Genomic DNA, 22,026 nt, shown 5'->3' on the forward strand with positions numbered 1-22,026 from the left:
AACCATCCTAGTTCTTTCCCATTATCTAAAGGTTGCACATTTAAAGATAAGAGGGATGCTTTTCTGCCTCACTGGTTCATACATTTCTGGCCCTGTGACAATGATGTCACTGCTGTTGGTTTCAACCCAATGAAACCAACAGCCGTGACATAAACATTTCCCCCCTTTTCAAATATTTGCTTTATATTATTTTTAAAAATGGCACCGGTGGAAATGGAAATCATATATGTCATGTCATAATTTAGAATGAATTTTCTGTTCTGAAATATACATAGACACAAAGGTCAAAGACAGACTTCCACCCTCGGCTTGAGTGGTTAGACAAGAGGAACAGAAAATAATAACAAAATAAATCAGATGATCAGCAGCATTCATTTTTGTACAAGTATACTTTTAGAGGGGGAAAGCAACATGCAGCTTGAAGCAGTCCTGCAACTGAATGAGTATTGACTGCTCCCATTTTAGAACAATGCTTGGGCTACTGAGTAATGGAATGAGTAAAATAGTGAAGGCAAAATTTGGTTTACAAAATACAGTGGAGGAGCAGGATAGTAATAATAATATAACAAAAATTATTTAACCTTTCAAGTAAAGGCTCCTGTGAAAAACAGAGTTGCTCTCAGCTCATAAACTGACTTATTTTGCAATTCTGCATCTCCTATTCTTTCTGCTTGAGTTAGATTTGAAGCGAAGCATAAAAGTAATAGATAAACAGCATTTGATAACAGATATGCTAGATGATGATTGGTAGATGGCTGGTGCCAAGTGGTGTTAGTTGGCTGGGACCAACAAACAGATAAGATATACAGTATGTGCATAGGGCTCCTGCCATGGGGAGGTGAACCCTGACTGACTAGGATTCCCAACCCCACTGAGCTGGTGTACGTCCATAACCCCCCTTTGGATTGACTTCAATCATGCATTGCCCAGAAGTGTGTGGTTTGCATGCGTGCTGTCATGGTCTCAAAGGAGACTGGCAAAGCAGACCTTAAAACACTTGTACTGATGTACCAGTGATATTTAGGTAAAGGGACCCCTGACCGTTAGGTCCAGTCACAGACGACTGTGGGATTGCGGCTCTCATCTCGCTTTACTGGCCAAGGGAGACGACATTTGTCCGCAGACAGTTTTTCTGGGTCATGTGGCCAGCATGATTAAGCCGCTTCTGGCGAACAAGAGCAGCGCATGGAAACGCCGTTTACTTTCCCACCAGAGCGATACGTATTTATCTACTTGCACTTCGACGTGCTTTCGAACTGCTAGGTTGGCAGGAGCAGGGACTGAGCAACGGGAGCTCACCCCGTCGTGGGGATTCGAACTGCCAACCTTCTGATCGGCAAGTCCTAGGCTCTGTGGTTTAACCCACAGCGCCACCCGCGTCCCTTCCCGGTGGTATTTAACTCCTAGTAAATTAGCAAAATGTATAAAACAAGTACAAATACCTGCTGGAAATGTAAAGAAAAAGAAGGTATCTTTTATAACACATGGTGGTCTTATGAACTAATAAAGGCTTTCTGGGAAATGATACATAATGAATTGAAGAAAATGTTTAAAATAGCTTTTGTTAAAAAACCGACATCCCACAGGAACAAAAAAAGACTTTTTATGTATGCGACAACAGCAGCACGGATGCTACTGGTCCAGAGATGGAAAGAAGAAAGAGCCCCACCAGAGAGGAATGGCAAACTAAGCTGTTAGACTCTGCTGAAATGGCAAAAGTGAGCAGGGAACTCAAAGACCAAGAAGACAAGAAATTCAAGAAAGAATGGGAAAAGTTTATAATTTATTTAGGAGACCACTGTAAGCAGATGAAAACATTAGCAGGATTTTAATACCACTTGTAATGTAATAAATATTACGGATAATATGGATAGATACAAAATATAGACTATGAAGTACAGTGTTACCTCAGGTTAAGAACTTAATTCGTTCCAGATGTCTGCTCTTAACCTGAGGTACCACTTTATCTAATGGGGCCTCCCACCACCGCCACACAATCCTGAAGCAAAGTTTTTAACCTGAGGTACTATTTCTGGGTTAGCAGAGTCTGTAACCTGAAGCGTCTGTAACCTGAAGCGTCTGTAACCTGAGGTACCACTGCAATATGCAGTTGGTAATGTTGACAATAGGACCCATGGAGGGGATGGGGGGGGAGTTGCGAGATTCGGAGAAATCTCATTTTATGGATATGCATTTGGTATTGTAACTAATTTGCACTTGTAAAATCAAATAAAAATGATTTTCAAAAAAACAAAAAACCCCCACCACTTGTACAAGCAAATGTGGAACCTCCCCCCACCCCAATCTACTTTACTCTGCATCTTTCTCAAGAGCATGAGCTTCACTTAAAATGAAAATACTTCCACCAGATGATCCAAAAGAAGCTACGGACAGATATAACAGAAACAACTTGGATGATGTATCTCCCTCTGTCAATCTCCAGGCCCAGATAATTCACCCTAATTACAAAAGCATATTCATCCCATAACCAAGTCAAAAACCAGGATTCAAAGGGTTGAGGAAGGATGTTTGTTTGTTTTTTATCCAGGATTACCAGGGATTGTTCTGTCAACACATGCTACCCAAAGGGAGGCCAATATCAAGCTGTTTATAGAGGGAATGGGATTCCATAAGGAAATGCTTTTCCGTCTCATGGAGCCAAAATTAATTACAGCTAGACCTTTGTTAGTTAAACCACTGATACAGAAAGTCAGCGGGGTGACAGACACAACAGATGGTATGTTTGCTACCTAGAAATTGCCTGGAACATAATAATTAAGGGCAACAGATGGACTAGAATTGGAAACAGAACAGGTAATGCACAAGGAATGAAAGCATCTTTATTATACCTTTCATCTTCCTTCTCCAGGCCTGTCGAACAAGGCTGGGCAGTTTCATGGTCCAAACTGGCAAACTCAATAATTTCACTGGAAATTGTGCTATGATTTTGTTTTCACAAGGTTTCTATACTGTTTGGTTGTAATAAAACCTCAAAGTCGGTTAGAAAATGAAATTGTCAGTAAAAAAACCCAAACAGTTTTAAAATAGCCATATAAAATATCCAAAAATTAATTAAAATCAATGATAAGCTAAAAATCAGATTAAAACTGCTCGACCGGATCCAAGGCCCTGCTAAGTGTTTTTAATCCTAATTTTTCCATCTGGTTAGCAAAATGTAATTCTCAGTCCGGTCCAAGGGTGTGGTCAATTGCCCTTGTTCTGCCATGTTCTGTTACTCTTCCAAGTCAAGAATATACCTGTTCATCTTTCTCATGACATCAGTACTTTGATAAACATTCTTAATCCTTTTACTTAGCCTCATCCAATTAGAAATCTATTTTCACCCATTTGCACCAATTTATTGACAACATTCCATATCTCGACAATATACTATATTTTTCCGTCTATAAGACGCCCCCGTCTATAAGACTCCCCCTAATTTTTTACATTATTTTTAAGGGGGGAAAACATGTCTTATACATGGAAAAATACGGTGCATGTATATCATAACAGCTTTGCTGATAGGAGGAGGAATGTATAGAGGCGATCCCATTTTGGGGGGGAAGCAGGGTTCAATCTGTAGATGACTGTCTAGACTCAGTTTAAATAACTCCAGTGAACGACAGCCCAAAATCTCTCGAGGCAGATTCTTCCACTGCCGAATATCTCAAACCATTAGGATGCTCATCTCAATGTTTGAGCTAGTCAATTCCCCTGAAATTGCCCACTGGGAATGGCCTCCAGTGCAGGTCCTTGGGCACGCTTAAAATTCTTTATTTGTCCAGCACATTTATCTCCCATCTTTTTTCCACTATGGAGCTCAAGATGGCTTACACAAGATTCCCAGATGGTCTCTCATCCAGGCAATGACCATACCAGCTTGGCTTCAACAGGGTTGGTGCATTGTGCATTGTGCTCCCTCTACAGGATGGTCCAGAAAATTTTTGGTAGCTACCTTGGATTCATTACAAAGAAAGGAACACAAAATCTACAAGGGTAAACCAGAATGTCATAAAGTGGCGAGGAAACTCTTCGAGTTCTCCAGAACTCTTCATCAGCCTGTTTGCTGAGCAAACTCTGTGTGTCTTTGTCTTAAGGTGGAGTATCTGGGTGATGTTCTTTATTAAAAGGTCCTGTATTAGAAATAAAAGAAAGATGCAATGCCCCAACACAAACATTACTTCCTCTGCATAGTAATCAGCACTTACACTTCACTGAACTCTTCCTTTTATACGTTACCCTCACCCCAATAAACAACAAGCCATAATACAAAACATAATGGGATCATTAAAGCCTCTGACCTGGATTTCAGCCCATAATCATCCAGCTGAGAGAACATAAAAAGGTTTTCCCTTATCTTCCCAAATGTAGAAAACATGATGAATGCCTTGCATTTCCCACAAAAAGTTCTTGCTCTATGGACTTTTGCCCCTTGCTTCTCTGGCGAGAGTGATGATATTAGTGATCCAAGAAAATGCCAGATATTATCTTCTCTTTCGTGTCTTAAGCCACAGCTCCACCTGCTGGTTCAGGCAGTGGTTCTTCAGACTTTAGAAAAAGCTGTCGAGAGCGACCCAGCCAAAATAACACAAAATGCTACTAGAAGCAACAGATAGTTTTTCAGCCCCTGCATAGACACAGAAAGGGATTATTGGTTATTTTTCAAATGTTCTTACATTTGTATCTTGCCTTTCGACCACTATGACCTCCAAGACGGCCTACTCTGGTTCCTAGGGGGTCCCAGACTCACCAGACCCAGACCTGCCTGGTTTCAGCAAGGTTGTGCCCTCATGTACCTTCAGACCACCCCCTGGGATGCGTGGGGAAGAAAGAGAAGTGGCATTATTTTCCAGAAGTCAGGCTTGGTATTGCGTTATTTGCAAAATGCTGCACACCGACAACTTTATTGTATAGTAAGATATGCGTTTGTCGGAACACATTATACAAATGGTAGCGGTCAGATAATATTTGCTTAGTTAAATTTATCTGGCCAAATTACCTGTATGAAACAGTATGTAACATCAGTTTGAGTGTTGAACTTGAACTGGAGACACCTGGGTCCCTTTCTTATACAGAGCGATCTTGGTGGGCCAGTCATTAACTCTCAGGTGACATAAAGGTCAGAACTGGGTGGGCACAATGATAGAGTCAATCTGGCACTCCCCATCCACCCAACTTTGCTGTTCCCCCTTCTAGTGAGTTGCAGCAATGCTGCTGCCAGGAGACTATTGCTTTGTCTCTGTCCCACTGGATGACCTGTTCCTGAATGTAAACAAATACACCAATGTAGGGAAAATAGGCTGGTTCAATCCAGCAAGGAAAGACAGGACTAGATATTATATATGGACATGGGGCAACAAATTCCAGCAGCTGCTCGTTCTAGGAAAACTGAAACTCTGGAAAGGGGTGCAGAGGAGGAGGTCCTTGCCTCTCCCCACTTTGCTGCCACAACATCCTTCTTAGGGACTTTTCCCACTAGCCTCCCACAGTGCTTCAGGTGGGGGTTTACTCTTTCAAACCCGAAACCAGTATTAGTGTGTCTGAGTGTATATATGTATCAGGGAAGTGTCTGGTTAATAATAATAATAATAATAATAATAATAATAATAATAATAATAATAATTTATACTCTGCCCATCTGGCTGAGTTTCCCCAGCCACTGCTTTTCCACAATGCTGCCTCACTACAAGCTGCCCCTCCCAAAAGCTTGGATTTATTTATTTATTTTAATGTTTAAAATGCGTATGCCATCCTTCATTTAAAGGACCAGAGGGCGATTTACAACACAGAACACAACAAACAATATAATATAAATGCATAACATAAGGAAATTTGTTTCCTTAGTGGAAGCTGTCACTGGGAATTTTGTTACGCACATAGCCCCCCAAAACTAGTAGCTATGAGAAGACTTATCCACCATATATTTGTCTAAATGGGGTCTTTTTAAGCCATCTTAGTTGGTGGTCACATAGCAGCAAACGCCATAGGTTATCTATGTGCTGTGGGAAGAATCATTCTGAACCTCCCACCTTGCAGCTTCAATGGATGACCTTGGGATCTAGTATTACTAGAGAGAAAGAAAGAAAAAATCTCTAGATTTGCCTGCCTCTTCCTCCCCAGCTACTTAGAACTTCCCATTTTTCAGATGCGGATACATCAAAGATGAGAGGAACAAGATGCAGCCCTTACCTTTATTTCTTTAAATACCAGGACTCCCCACATTGCAGCTATAAAGCCAGGACCCTGGAGAACAAGATTAAGACACGATGAATAATCATAATAGCATTTGTTCATGAGGATTTGCTGGAGCCCAATTATCTTATTTAAATTCAATCTTGCCTTCACTAAAATGTAATCGTGTGCTAAATTGTTGCTCGTGATGATGACAGAAGGAAGAATGTGAGAAGATAATGGCCTTTAATAAAAGGCATGCCAATCCCACAAAAACAAAGCAAACCTCTGGGGGGCACTTACAGATTACCTGCTTTATTGAGCCATCGTCCTGATTTGTTTGCAGGGAGGCCTGTGTTTTATTGCGAATCCATTCGGATTTTTTTGTTGTTGGCAGGATAGAGGATGTTTCATCAACCAAGTGTTATCCCACATTTCCCAATATGCTTCCCTGTCACTTTCCTTACCGCAAAAAAACCTCCCCTCCCCTTTTCTGAGGGGGAATGAGGTTTGTTTGGTGAGAGCTCCAAATGAACTGCAATGGCACAACCCGAATATGCTGATATGTAACTGAATCTCATACTAGAAACACCCTGGAAGCTCCTTCGCAGGGGGTTGGGCTAGATGACCCTCGTGGTCCCTTCCAACTCTACAGTTCTAGGACTCTATGTGCAAAGACACATTTACAATTGCAATCTTATATATCAGGCACGTCCAACTCCCTAGAGCAGCAGTTCTCAACCTGTGGGTCCCCAGATGTTGTTGGACTACAACTCCCATCATCCATTAGCTCTGGCCTTGCTAGCTAGGGGTGATGGGAGTTGTAGTTCAACAACATATGGGGACCCATAGGTTGAGAAAGGCTGCCCTAGAGACTGTGATCTACTCCCAGTATAAAATAACTGGCATTGATCTACCCATTGTCATTTTTCTTTTCCAATTTCTTTGTTCTGTATGGGATAATGACAATAAAGATTATCATATCGTATCGGAAGCAGGAGGAGTGTGTGTTGTGTGTTTTTTGGGGGGGTTGGTCAGAGTTGTTGAACTTTTCTGGGAGGAAGGCACAGGGGTTGTAGAGCTTGTTTTGGGGGAGGGAATACAACAAACGCTCACAAGAAACTGAAGTGCTGACTATTGAACAGAGCACTAAAACTGCCATTACTTTCGCTTTTCGGTAACTGATGCTGATGCCAACGGAGGAACCTTGCGACTGGGGCGGGAGGTGGGGACATTACTTGACCGCGATCTACCAGGAAAACGCAGGCGATCTACCTGTCGATCGTGGTTGACCGGTTGGACATCACTGCTATATATGTCTACTCAGAAGCAAGCACCACTGACTTAAAGTGGATTTCCTCCAAGCTTGCCACAGGGTTAGTCTTTGCCCATATTACAGACACTCAGGTCACAGACATCCAGGCTGAAATATGCCCATGCACAACATCTATAATAGGCTTTGCTCTGAAAGTGGCTTTCCTTCTCTCCTCCCCCCCTATCTCTAGAGCACAATTCCCCCACTGCTTTTCAAGGTGTTTCCAATCTTAGTTACCTTGCTGCTCATCCCAGACACCCATTTCCATAAATGAAGTACAAAGGTTCCTATTTTTAGTACCCTGCTGTGAGGTAGCCAGAATATTTATTGCAATTTTTTTTCTATTGCCAGCTTTGACCTTAGCTGCCCCTGCACATTTTATCTCAAAACGGCTCAGAAGTATCTCCAATTTCCTCCTTCTGGAAAAGGACAAGATATATGTGCAGAGTGATCCTCATCTCTGCAGCTTGTTATAATTTACTGCACCCTATAAGTCAACAGGACAGGTGCAACTGCAGATTGCCATGATGAAAAGTGGCGCTTGTGGTGGGAAGGACTTTTTATCCTTTCCCTCTTCTCAACTGGGGAGGGGGTTGGAGAATAAAGAGAGCAGCTTGCCCCCTTCCCTGACACAATCCCTAACACAGTTCCTCTCAATGGCTGCTTTGAACTTTTCCTTTGTGCCTAAAGGGGTCAATGGGCTATGAAACAGTGCACTCTTCTCTGAGCTCCCCCATTTGCTTGAGAGAGCTATTTTGAGGAATTCTGTCAATGTACCAGGGTTTATGCATGCAGAGAAAAGGGACAAAAAAGGGATAAGTTAGGTGTGCGGGTTAATTCTGGGTGTGTTTGTCCTGCACCTGCAACTAGCTAAGCATGTGAGAGTGACTCAGCACAATCTAAAGTATAAAAATGCACATGTGTTTGAAGTCAATTTGCCCTTGGCCAGAGCCTAGTGTGTGTTGGAACGCTGCAAGGAGACTTTATGTTACAACTGCATGTTATTCTCAAACGTAATCTGTTCGAAAGTCTGTTCCAAAAGCAAAGCATTCCAAAACCAAAGCGTGCTTTCCCATAGAAAGTGCCTACTGCTTCCTTTCCCATTTAGGGATCTAACAGCTTGATGATTCTGACCACCTTGCTTTCCATCAGAATGAGCACGGTCAAGCAGAATGCAACAGATGCTAGAGAGATGAAAGCACATTCTCTTAAAAGAAAAGGGAAATGAGAGGAACGTAATGGATGTCGTATGTCAGAGCTGGAAGAGGACAGATCTGGATTTCTGGGCAATTTGTAGTTGATTTATTAGGATTCCCAACTGCCAATGATTTAACAATAGCAGAAGCAAAATGACTTTCCCAGCCCTAAATCATACCACTGAAATGGAAAATTTTGCGTAACCAGGAGTGTATTTTTTGTGGGGGCACAGTTCAGTTAAAATTATAGAATTGTAGGTGTTGAAAGAGACCCTGAGGGTCATCTAGTCCAACCCCCTGCAATACAGGAATATGCAGCTGTCCCATACGGGGATCGAACCTACAATCTTGGCACTGTCAGCACCACACTCTAGTCAACTGAGATATTCAGGCTATATGGGTTCAGGCTATTCAGGTTTGGTGCCCAAACCAAATTCCAGTGTTCAGAATTCTTTTGCACCAAGCCTGATGTTTCAGTCAAGGTCATATTTACTATAAAAGTAAGGCCAGAAAGGAGTCTAGGTTTCACTTTTTCTTTCTATCTCTTTTCCTTCTGATGTGGTCTTCTGTATATAGTGTTAAGGTTTTAGACTTTTTATAAGTTATTGTAAGTTTAAGTTGGGTCTGCTTCAACTGGATTTCTTATGGACAGTGCCAATCCTGAATGCATTGGATTTGTGACCATCATGCTTATTTGCCTTCAGTAGCAGTAAAGCTCTGCTGGATGAAATATAATTGCCTCTGATCTATTTTTTGGGAATCCTGCAAAGTGTTTTAAGTTTTTGATCTGCTAACTATACGTCAGAGTTCTGCTCTGGATCAATATTGAGTAGAATTTCATGACACTCTATTGTACGTGAAACCTCCATAACAAAGGCAGGAGTGGGGTGGGGTGTGTATGTGGTTTGATATGCAAAAAACAACAACCTTTGAAACCTAAGTTTATGAGCAGGTCCTTCTTTGGTACTTACCGCTGTGATTATTGGAAAGCTGACCACAGCACTGAGGTAATGATTTGCTAGGAACCAGCAGGAAGTGGCGATCGCCCACAATACACCAGAAACAAATCCTGACAACAAATAAACATATATTATTACCCATAGAAATCATAGCAATATAGACTTGGAAGGGACCCTGGGGGTCATCTAGTCCAACCCCCTGCCACGCAGGAATGTCAGCTAAATCATGTATGACAAATGGCCATTCAACCTCTGCTTAAAAACCTCCAAGGAAGGAGCCGTCTGCAAGCAATTTGAGCTGGTGTGATGTACTGCCAGACCAAAATGTCTGAAACGGGTATTGCGATCTGAATGGCATACAGGTTTCAGACAATTTACCAATATATTGCCCAGCTCAAATCCTAAGGCCATGCTGCATTTGCAAAGGGCTTTCAAGGGCTCAAAGCTCTTAGCCTGCATTGGCTACTTTCCTATTCTTAACAACAATCCTGTAATGGTTATTGTAAATGGGCGGAACTGAGGCTGAAGGAGAAGAGCTCACTTTAAATTCACCAGGTGTTCGTGTCAGAATTGAATAGGAAGCATGGACTACCTGATTTTTAGCCTGGGGTGAAAGCCATTATTTAACACCAGCCTTTGGGTCCCTTGAGGAGCTAAGGGGCACTAAGTCAGTGGGGCACAGATCTTTCCCTGCAGCAGAAACGCCCCACCTGCTCCTGGATGCAGGCAGAGCTGTATGTATCCTTGCAAACGCAAACATATTCTTTGTTGAATGAGCTGATCAGATGTATTCTTCAATACGTAACAGGTTTCTTTTTATGAGGAGCCAGTGCAGTGCACTCCAGATGATCCAGATGTGAATTGGCGTTCAACAACTTCTAGAGAGCACCGTGTTGGCTACTTTTCCACTAAGACATTATTAATATAATACCTCCCCAAAATACCTTCTGTGTGTGTGTGTGTGTGTGTGTGTGTGTGTGTATATATATATATATATATATATATATATATATATATGGGCTCTTAAAGACTGTGTGCAGGATAGAAACCTCATCACTCTTGAAAGTACCTAGAGTGGCATACTCAAACATTGCCTACATTTGTCTAATAGAAACAGAAAGATGTATGTTTGATAGTGATCTGCAATGCACATGTATTTCAGAATTCTACCTGGGATGATGGCTTCAGGATAAACCTTCGGTCTATTTTTCATCACTGCACAATAGATCAGGAAGTAGATGGTACTTGTAAGGAAGATGCCACTGAAGTGGGCAAAGACGTAATCTAAATCTGAAACAAAAATGGGAGGCATATGCATATGTAGAATATGTTTAGGAAATCAACAATATTCTAGAAAAGCAGCAATTACTTCTGGTAAGGTCTTGCTCATACCTTAGCCACACATTTGTTCATATAAGGCCTTCAATACCTTCCCCAGTTTTAGCTGATCAAGAGGCTTTCCTCAGTATGTATGTGCAATGTAGACGTGACTGTAAATACTATACTAAATGTCTCACTGATTTAAACTAAATGATTTCTTTGTGGTTTACAACAAATATTAAAAGCATCAATAGAAATAGTTAAAAACCATTCTAAACCATTTTAAAACAATTAAAAATAACAGTAGAAAATATGTAAACACATCAACATCTGTGTGTCTGGTGTCTGGATAGGTTTGCCAAAACGAAAAAGGTTTTCAAGTACAGTGGTATCTTGGAAGTCGAACAGAATCTGTTCCGGAAGTCCATTCAACTTCCAAAATATTCAGGAATCAAGGCACAGCTTCCGATTGGCTGCCAGAAGCTTCTGCATCCAATAGGAAGCCGCAGAAGCCGCGATGGATGTTCGGGTTCCAAAGAATGTTCACAAACTGGAACAATCACTTCTGAGTTTGTGGCGTTCGGGAGCCAAAACATTAGTCTGGCAAGGTGTTCAACTTCCGAGGTATGACTGTAAGTGCCGGAAAGAATACAGTGAAGGTTAGTTTCACAGATCAAAACCTTTGAGTGGGTACGTATGGGATAAGGCGATTCTGCAAGTAAACTGGTCCCAAGCCATTAATGGCTTGATATAACAATAGTAGCAACTTAAAACTTTACCCAGTAAGAAATCAGCAACTGCTCTAGCATTCTGCACTAACTGCAGTTCTTCAGGTCAAGCACAAGAGAAGCCCAACATAGAGTGCACTGCTGTAATTCAATGTTGATGTCACCAGTGCATGAACTACTGCAGTTTGTTAAGGATTGCTGGGAACAGTAACTCTGTGAGGGGTGAACTACAGTGCCCAGAATTCTTTGAGGGAAAGAATGTGCTTTAAAAGGCACAGTAGCCTAGGGCTGAGAAAGTGTGCTCCTAATTCTTCCTTTTAAATTTGCTGCCGTGACTTTATCTGTCTGGCATCTGATGTCATATGTGGTTTGGGCCAAACCATGTCATGGGGCAAATTAGGCCTGCAAGCTAGAAACGCCTCACCAATGACCTAGAGAAACTATATTATGAGGTGATTAATACATATAATAAACAAACAAGGGACAGATAAGCAAAGGGGGAAATACTTTTTCCTCCCCTTTCGCCCATCGTGAATGAGCAAAATTTCCCACTGGTTTAGATTTCATATTAAAACAGTTCATCTGCCTTTACCAAACTGACTTGCTCCGGTATATTTCGTTCCATTCCTTCTGCCGTGGTCCTTGATGTAAAGCACTGGCACAAAACTCGAGCCATAAAACATTCCAGCTATCACAGCTAGGGAGCAGCCTCTTCCAGGAAAAAGAAAGGAAGATCAAGATACGTATTACAAACTCACAGACAGCCATTGCACTATACAACATTCATTGCAGGTTTGCAGGGCTGTGGCCGAAAACACGCTGGAGAACTGTCAGTAGTTTTCTAGAAATTGCTGTCTTGAAAGAGATGTTGGAGCACTCATCACTGCCACAGAATGGTTACAGTTTGTTGTCTTTATTGCCTTGTGAAGTTCACCAAAGGAAGCATGAAACAGGAGGTAGCCAGGTAGGCTAGAGGTAATTCACCAGAAAGGGCTGGACAACTTACATCATTCTCTTTCCTAACGGAGAAAGATGGTCTACCCATGAAGCATCAGTCCTGTTTTCAGCGCTATGGTCAGAGCTGTTGATTGACTGTTGGTGAAAAGGAAAGCTATTAAGGCTAAGATTTCTGAAAACATTCAGACCTGGATTATGCTAGGTATGCTCATTCACTTGGGAATGAGGAAGGATGTCGGACAGCTAGGAGCTGATAACTAAAGAATTTGCAGCTGGTGCATCTGCAGATATTATTCATTTCATTTCATTGCTCTTCTTTCTTTATATCCCTGCTTTCTCCTAGTGCAGGACCCAAGGATGCTCACAGCATAAATTAATGCAGGTACAACAATACACAATAAATATAGACATTAAAAAACAAATAAATAAGTAACCCTATGAAAAAAATGCACCAAAAACACAAAAAAACCATTTAAAAGCACTCACACACAAGAAAAGAGATTTCTCAACACCCCAGTTATTTTCATTTTTGAATTGATAATTGAACAACATTGGAACCTATATCCTGATAAGTTTGTCTTGCTAAATCTTCCTTGCTTCCTAACCCTAGAGGGCACAAATAATGGTACTTTCTCTTCTTTCCAATATCCTTTACAGTTGTGAAAAAATGTGGGAGTCCTCGTAAGGGCTACCTTGAAAAGAAAGTGGTTGGAATGAGTTCTGTGTTATAATGCTTTTTTCTAGTGCGGAAGTGTAACATGAACAAAAGCAAAAACTTACATGTCTTAATAGTGGGGTGCTCTCCGATGACGGTGAAGAGCTCTCAACATCACTTTTTATGAAAAGAAATAGGATGGCACTGCAAATGAAATATCATCATGAACTAAACACCATCATGTTGTAGCATTTTATGCACACACACACAAACACACACAGTCATACCTTGGTTTTCGACAGCTTAGTTCTTGAATGCTTTGGCTCCTCAGTGCCGCAAACCTGGAAGTGGTCTGGTTTGTGAACTATTTTTGGAAGCCAAACATCCAATGGGGCTTCTGTGGCTTCCAATTGGCTGCAGGAGCTTCCTACAGCCAATCAGAAGCTGTGCTTTGGTTTCCGAATGTTTTGGAAGTGGAACGGACTTCCGGAACAGATTCTGTTCGACTTCCAAGGCACGACTCTGTGTGTGTGTGTGTGTGCGCGCGCACGCATGCATGTGTCTTAAAGAATCATAGAAATGTGATTATTTTGTCTAACTCCTTGCAATGCAGGAATCTCAACTAAATCAGACATGATTTAGTCTTCCTTACTTCATTTTGCTGATTTTAAAAATAATTTGTTAAGACATTATCCTTTAATATCTCTGGCTGAGGGACAACATTGCTTCATAAATGGTGCTATACTATGCATATTTACTAAGAAGTAAAGTTGACTGGGCCAGTGGGACTTCCTTCCTACCTAGTATGTGGTTAGGAATTGCAGTCTTCAACAGCTTACCTGCAGACTCAAAAGAATAAAAGTTTTACTTTGCCTCAGTCAATTTTAAATTCTGATTCACTTGCATATATGTATATACACACATACACATGCATACTTATATGCATAAGTAGTGTTTCAAAATAGAAATATAGTAAGATTATTAATACCTTAATACTGAAAGTCCAGCTCCAATGTAGTTTAAAGCTGGTTTTGCTACTTCTTCTGGGTCAATCCCAAACCAGCCAAACCTGTGAACAGAAAGGTTAAAAACTCTTTTAAATTGTTTCCAAAATGAGAAGGGCATAGAAAAGTGCAGGGAAAGCTATCTAGCTTGCATAAATAAATTGCATGTGGCAATCACAAGTACAAGGGAATGATAGCTTGGCAAATAACATTGATTTTTTCCCCCAGGGTCACAGCATTGCAGTTTGACTTGTTCTTGTACATGCCAAAAGGATGTATATAAAAATATAAATGAATCCATTCCTGGAAGTAAAGATGTCTCGATCTCATTTACCATCTGAACAATAAAAATACTGTCTTGAAAAATGTTTAGTAGTTGAGGCTAGACTTGTACATTGCAAAAATTTAAACAACTCTTTAAAAATATAAGCAACTATTACCGTATTTTTCGCCCTATAAGACGCACTTTTCCCCCTTCCAAAATGAAGGGGAAATGTGGGTGCGTCTTATGGGGTGAATGCAGGTGTTCACTGAAGCCTGGAGAGCGAGAGGGGTTGGTGCGTACCGACCCCTCTCGCTCTCCAGGCTTCAGGAGAGCCCCAGCGCCAGCCCCACAAGGTCGGGGGACAGAGGGAGGCGGAACGCCGCCATCCCGCTGTCTCCCAAAGTGGTTTGGAGGCTGACGGCGGGGAGAAGAGCGCTTCTCCCCGCTGCCTGCCCCACCACTCCGGGGACAGCAGGGAGACACGCTGCGTCTCCCTGCTGTTCCCGGACCTGATCGCAAGGCGGGCGGCGGGGAGAAGAGCACTTCTCCCCGCTGCCTGCCCCACCACTCCGGGGACAGCAGGGAGACACAGCGCCGGACCTGATCGCAAGGCGGGCGGGGGGGGGGGAGAAGAGCGCTTCTCCCCGCTGCCTGCCCCACAAGCGCCTGGGGGGGGAAATAATTTTTTTCCCTTTATTTCCCCACAAAAAACTTGATGCGTCCTATGGGCCGGTGCGTCCTATGGGGCGAAAAATACGGTAATCGCTCGTGGAAACATTTAATTCAGCCTATTAAGGATCCTCACATGGTTTATAGGGCCTAGCTAACATTATATCTGACACACACACAATAACATCTTGAAGTCAACTTGTGAATGTATAAAGATTGAGAAATTACATCAAGGAGGAAATTACATCAGGATGGAAGTATCCAGATAATATTTTGAGCCTGATCTTTGGAGCAAGATCGTATATTATGATGAAGTATGTTACAGAGAGAGAAAAAATGCTTTTGTCATTGGTCTTGTTAATGGTAATTTTAAAGTAAATGTTACAAATACATAAATGATGACTCATACTATAGGTGAAGTATACCGGGTGCTTACCTTGAGCTTGCCCAGCCAGTTAGCAAGTTAAAAGAAGCCCAGATTAAGAGACCAAGGCCCAACCCAATGGTTTTGACAATGGGGACAACTGTTATATTACCTGCACAGTATGAAAAGAACAAAAGCAAAATTAGCTGATTATTAATGCAGTATAATCTTACTACAGTAGGTCTATATCAGTATTATTAATGCAACTGCTAATAAGCATAATCTACAATAAATCACTACATTTAGTGCGCTAGATTATGCATCATGGCCAGAGAATGTACAAAACTCAACCGAAATATATACCCGTTTCCCGAAACCCGTTGAGGATTTTATATATTGACCAGGAATTGTGCACAATTCCCTCCCTGCGGATGGATGATGTGCACATTCGCCATGAGGCTTGGTGAATATGCACAGCCTCCAACTCTTATGTACATTAACTGTTCAAATTACATGCCTCTTAACATATATAAGGCACTGGAGGATAACAATTTGTCATCCCTCCGTACTCACAGACTGTACGTTTCCATGCTGGGGGTACAAATTACTCCAACCACACATTCACCCGATGTGTTGGGAGATTGTGAAACCATCTTGAGAAGCCATATCTGCCGCTACTCTTTTTGGCCATGCCCCCGCTTCACAGAATAGGCCCTACATACATACAAATGTGTATGCGCAGAGCCCTTATTCATAAAGGTCTCTTTAACATGACTGATGACTTTGCAGCTGGCAGGTGGGGATGGTAGCCCAGCACAACCTCACAGCAACATCACTAGTGTCTCTGAGTCAATGTAAGCAAACTTAAAATATTCTCCGTGGGTTGGATTCAGACTTAAGTCTGGGTCAGCCCAGTGTTTTCAATACAGTAACTGAATGCCACACTTGGCACTCTTTTCTGAAGCAGTCACACTAAAGCTCTACCAGCCTTTAAGTGATTTGACATGAAATCTCAGAGAGGAAAAAAAGACCACTGAACAGACAGACAAATCACAGCTGGAAGAACCCTGAAAGTCCTTGCAGGATCAAGCACTTGATTTTGTTTTTAATGCAACTCTACCACGCAATAGCATTTAGTATTCTCGTCATGCTGAATTACATAGCAGTGGATGCGAGACAAAATTAATAGCCCTCTTCAGACATTCTCTCGTCGTATTTCGTAAACAGGTGGGAAGAGGGCATGAGGAGAAGTGCTCTGACTTTGCCCTTCTGATAACCCTCCATGAGTCCCCCGTCCCCCCCAGATTCTAAAATGTGCAGGAAGCCTCCCAGAGCACAGGTGGCGCCGTGCTGCAGAATATTGCTTTTCAGCCTGTGGAGGGCGATCAGAATGCGAACCAAGGCGTGGATGTGGGCAGAGCTAATATGCATGTAATGTGCTGAGTGTTATTCCCCCCGTTGCTTATTATGAAGCTTTGCGAAAGTGTTGCCTTTGTATCTTGCTTTTTATTTGAAACCACGATGCACACCTTAAGGTCAAATCAGCGGTGTGTTTACACTGCAGAGTAGCTGGCAGTGCAGGTTTTACTTCAAAATAAAAAGCAAATGTTAACTGTGTTCTGTTTTCTTGTAATCCAAAATACCTGTATATGTTTTGTATATGTTTTGGAAGCCGCCCAGAGTGGCTGCGGCAACCCAGCCAGATAAGTGGGGTATAAATAATAACATTACTATTGTTTTTGTTATCATTAAAGCCCCACCCATCCTGCCTTAAGACAAAAATTGTTTGAAGAGGACCAGTACAGTCATACCTCGGGTTACAGACGCTTCAGGTTGTGTAATTTCGGGTTGTGCACTGCGCCAAACCCAGAAGTACTGGAACTGGTTACTTCTGGGTTTCTGTGCCTGCGCCTAAGCACTAATTCCTGCTTTGCGCATGCGCAGAAGCACTGAATTGCGACCTGCGCATGCACTGCGGGTTGCGAACGCTGCAGGTTGCGAACGTGCTTTCCACACAGATCATGTTCGCAACCCAAACATCCACTGTATTAACAATTGCATTTTACGATATTCCTGCAATCTGCAAATGGTGCATAGATTCACATGTGCATGGGTGTTAAATTGTAAACAAGGTAAGTGTTATTTCAGCCATACCTGTAGCCCATAAAAAGCCGCCAACCATGGCAAGAGGCCAAAATCTAGGGCTGTTCTGAATAAGGTTAACAATCAAAGAAACTATCCAGATAGCGGCACAGAGAATCCACTGGAAGAACATTCCTAGAACACAAATAAATCCAAGAATAATTAAGCATCATAAGAAGCGTTGGGAGATTTGGTGGTGGTGACGTCTGTGGCTGAGCAGCTGCGATATCACGGAATGTTTCAAAACTACTTGGGAAATGAAGATGTAAGAAACAGAAGGAAAACATCACTTTGGCTGGTGTTAAACCTCACCAAGACAGAAAACTGAGTTATAAGGGGCCTCTCAAAGTGGGGAAGAGAATGCACAGTAGGCAGTAGATTAAGAACAAGAATCTAAGGGAAGAGCAGGTAGACAGGGCCTAATTAGAAAGAAAAGATGTGGATAGTCTGAGAACATGATAAGGCAGAGTGCAGAAATATAGGAAGCTGCCTTAGAATGAATCAAATCATTAGTCCATCCAGATCAGTGTCGTCTTCACTGACTGGCAGAAGCTCACCAGGATTTCAGCTAGAGGGCACTCCCTGTACAACCTGGATATCCAAGGATGGAACCTGGGACCCTCTGTCACTGAGTTGCAGCCCATCTCCTGAGTGATGGCCCTTCATTGTATCAAGACCACTGAACTGGGAACCAAACTATGTATTGCAATAAATATGTTTCCCTTATTCCTTATGTCTAACTCATGACCCAGAATGAACTCTTCACTCGACTCAGGGCTCTGGGCTGGTAATAAACAGCACCTTCCACAGCCCATCAGTAGCCAGCGGTAGAGAGTAGGACTTTCAGCAGTAAAATGGGCAAAGGACCCCACTTTAGTAGCTATTTTTCCATTCAGAACAGAAGTGGCCAGCTTTAGCATGCTTTTTATTTTATTTTTTAAAAAACCATGTGTTTACCTTAACATGTAGTTTACTGAAAAACAACACTCAAAGCATGCTTTGTTGCATTTTATAAAAAGCTTGGCATCTGTTGCAAACAGAAGCAGGGGCAATTCATTTGCATTGACTCTTCAACATGGGGCTTGAACCCACAGCCCTGAGATTAAGAGTCTCATGCTCCACCAACCGAGCTGATGATGTGATAACTTCTAGAAAACACAGCTACTCAGCTTATTTAGTGGGCGAGTCAAATACTAAATCCCATTTATAACAATGTTGATTTAGTTATAGAAATATTCCAACTCTGTGATTCTATCATCAACCTAATATAAAGTGGCTGTTGTTTTAAAGAGTATGGAAATTTTGCAACATGTACCATGTAAAGTATAACAATAGCAATTCAGTTTAAGCACAAACATTTACCATCGCCAGTGTCAAATTTCTTAACTGGTACAAAGTTTGTTCCAAACAAGATGACAGCTATTGCTGAGGAGGTGAAACCAATTGTTAGATCTGTCACGTTGCTGCTGACAGGGCTGGTGGTTCCTTGCCAGCTGTCCATCTCTGTTCTTCAAGAGAGACTCGGAAGTCTTTACGGAGCTATTTGGATCCCGTTTCTGGCAGCTCTGGAACCAGAGAAATAAATGGAACAAATAACACATTTCGGCAAAAGTATTCCCAATGGTTTTATGCAAGAATCATTCTAGAATTCTTCTATGATCTCTGTTACAGAACGTTACTATGGATATTGAACAATAAATCTAAATGCAACATGGGTTGTAGCAATGTATAATATGGATGAAGTTTTCATATATAGATAGATAGATACAGATACAGATATAGATATAGATATATATTTAATGTACTGTAGATAATTAACACTAATATTTAGGAGGATGTCCATTAGGGTAATACTTAACTTCTCTCTCCCTCTCCCCCCCCCTCTCTCTCACACAGCATATATTCAATGACTGGAGGGGTAAGTGGAACTCTGCCCATTAGCCTTGTCCTTAACATTGATGCACCAGGCAGTCCCACTCCTGACTGTCATGTATTGACATGATTGCCTACACAGTGACAGTTGTATGAGCAAGGTGTTCCACGCCACCATGAATTGAAGAAGTGCAGGGTTCCTAACCCCAAGTTTATGCAGTTGTACACATCACAGACTCATCTTTCAGAAGTTCTGCATGGTGGGACAGCACCATGGGCACAGGAATGTTGGGATCAGATCTCCTTTCCCCTTTAGACAAGCAAGCAAGCAAGCAAGCAAGCAAGCAAGCAAGCAAACAAACAAACAAACAAACAAACAAACAGGTGAAGGGCAACATTAACATCTTATAACAAATGCATTCAGGAGTGCAGGGCTGGAGCCAGCACATGAACCCTCAAGCACCTGCCAGAGCTCCAGAGAGCTGGCAGGGCCAATTGCTGATCCCTGCTCTGAGCACCCATAAAAAGGGGGAGGGGTTACTCAATGGAGCATCGGGCAGCTGCATTTAGTCACCCTTTGAATTTCCCACAATGCCCCCAGCTTAGCATCATTCTGAGGCATTGTGGGAATTTAAAGGATGGTTAGACCAAGCCTCCAAGTGAAGCCAGGTAAGCTTGCCCTGAACTACTGACAGATGACACCCCCCCACACACACACCATGAGGGGGCACTTTGCATGGAGCTGGCTCTGGGGGAGAGGGGAGCTCACTGCAATGCCATTCCCTCCCCCCCATTCATAACGTCTGAAAGGGGCTACAGTGTTTTGCGGAAACACAAAAATGAAATAATAAATGGACGCTATGCAGAGTGGAAAGCCATCACTTAGTGCTAGAAAATCTTTAAGCGGTTCGCACAAACTGCAGTAATAAAATCACAAACAAAAAGTAAATACGTGCATAATATGAAAAAGCAGTGTGCGATCATAAAATTACGAGTCAGGAAAAGCCTGTCCAAACATGCGATTTTTTTAAACCTGTCAATGCTGTGGGAGTGAATTGCATGAGAAAGAGCAGCTCTGAAAACCTGTTCGCGTGCAGAGTTGTTCCACCAGTGTCTACTAATTTAGACAAAAACATTTTATTTAATCCCCAATCTGGTAATATTTGTTGTTTCCAGACTACAAACCAGCACAGTGGCCACTGAACTAAAATCCTCAAATTTTATACCATTCACCACCCCCAAAGGAGGGTTGGGGCAGCCGCGGCCCTACAGACCTTGCCGGACTCCAACTCCCACCGTTCGCAGGAGCACGGCGGGTGGCAAAGGATGATGGGAGCTGTAGTTCAGCCGTACGGTCCTCCTCCTTCGCCCAAGTCTTGCAACGCGGGAGGAATTTAGCTCTTACTTGCTCCGTTGCCCTTCAGGCTCTTTCGCCGAGAAGTTGCTCAAGTGCTCTCAATGAGAAATGCAAACCTGTCTCCTGAATTTACTTCCCTTGCGGATCCTGCTTCCTGGTTAACGCTAAACTGCGGGTGGGAACCAGGAGCTCCACCCTGTCCTCATGTGATCAACCCACCTTCCCTCCCACTATGTGCCTCGTTCATTTGGGAGGCGTTTTGCAAGGGGGCCGGCCAGTTTTGTGTTGGAGAGCCGAAGAGGGACGGCGGGCGAGAGAAACCGCTGGGTTTAAACCCAATTCTGACCCCCTCCCTTTCTGTGCCATGGACTTAATGCCCCGTGTGCGCTTCGACGTGATCACGAGATTAGGAGCTAAGGGAAAGAGGAAGACGTAGCTTTTATTTAAGGCAGACTTGCTAAGGTTGAAGTTTTCCTCTTTTGGAGTCGACCAGAAGAGAAATTCCTGAATGTTAATTGTGTGTGTGCCCTTGCTCACCCACCCCTTGAAGACTTAATAGATGTATCAGCGCTTGTGGGCTAGATACATAAGGCCATAGGCAGATGATAGCTTTATTCCAAGTCAGAGCATTAGTCCATATTGCTACACGGAGTCCCCAGATTTTGGTGGACTTCATTTCCCATCATTCCTGGTCACCAAGTAAACTGGCTGGGGATGATGGGAATTGTAGTCAAACAACATATGACTCTGCAGCATCTAGGTCTGGTCTGCACTGCCTTGCTTCTGCTTCCAGGATTTCAGGCAGGAATCTGCATATATCTAATTAATCCCCTGGAGCTGGTGGTGTATCTAATGCAAGTAATGCAAACAAGGAAAGACTGAAATGTATTGGGGCTAATTTCTCCAACAATGAGCTACGTGACGTTGGGTGTCTCTAAGGCAGGCATCCCCAATTCAGCCCTTCAGCTTTGGGACTACAACTCCCATCATCCCTAGCTAACAGGACCAGTGGTCAGGGATGATGGGAATTGTAGTCCGAAAACAACTGGAGA

At 42.5% G+C, this 22,026-nt stretch overlaps 1 protein-coding gene across 3 annotated transcripts; it reads right to left on the reverse strand.

Annotated features, from left to right (window-relative positions):
• Positions 1-1,766: 1,766 nt before the first annotated feature.
• Positions 1,767-21,212, reverse strand: TMEM144 (transmembrane protein 144). 3 transcript variants are annotated; one of them, XM_081209014.1, is made up of 12 exons: positions 20,892-21,212; positions 19,108-19,310; positions 17,758-17,880; positions 15,676-15,775; positions 14,290-14,370; positions 13,427-13,505; positions 12,696-12,781; positions 12,291-12,400; positions 10,812-10,931; positions 9,654-9,751; positions 6,190-6,243; positions 1,767-4,627 (listed from the first exon to the last, which is right to left on the reverse strand). In XM_081209014.1, the coding sequence occupies exons 2-12, from the start codon at positions 19,244-19,246 to the stop codon at positions 4,544-4,546; spliced, it is 1,074 nt and encodes a 357-aa protein (XP_081065140.1). In that variant the 5' UTR covers positions 19,247-19,310; positions 20,892-21,212; the 3' UTR covers positions 1,767-4,543. The 3 variants fall into 3 exon arrangements, with proteins under 3 accessions (XP_081065140.1, XP_081065138.1, XP_081065139.1); XM_081209012.1 differs by having other exon boundaries at positions 12,282-12,400; positions 20,892-21,206; XM_081209013.1 differs by having other exon boundaries at positions 12,282-12,400; positions 21,023-21,205.
• Positions 21,213-22,026: the final 814 nt, after the last annotated feature.

The sequence above is a fragment of the Podarcis bocagei genome (genome assembly GCF_964188305.1).
Source record: "Podarcis bocagei genome assembly, chromosome: 9".
Classification (NCBI taxonomy): Eukaryota; Metazoa; Chordata; class Lepidosauria; order Squamata; family Lacertidae; genus Podarcis; species Podarcis bocagei.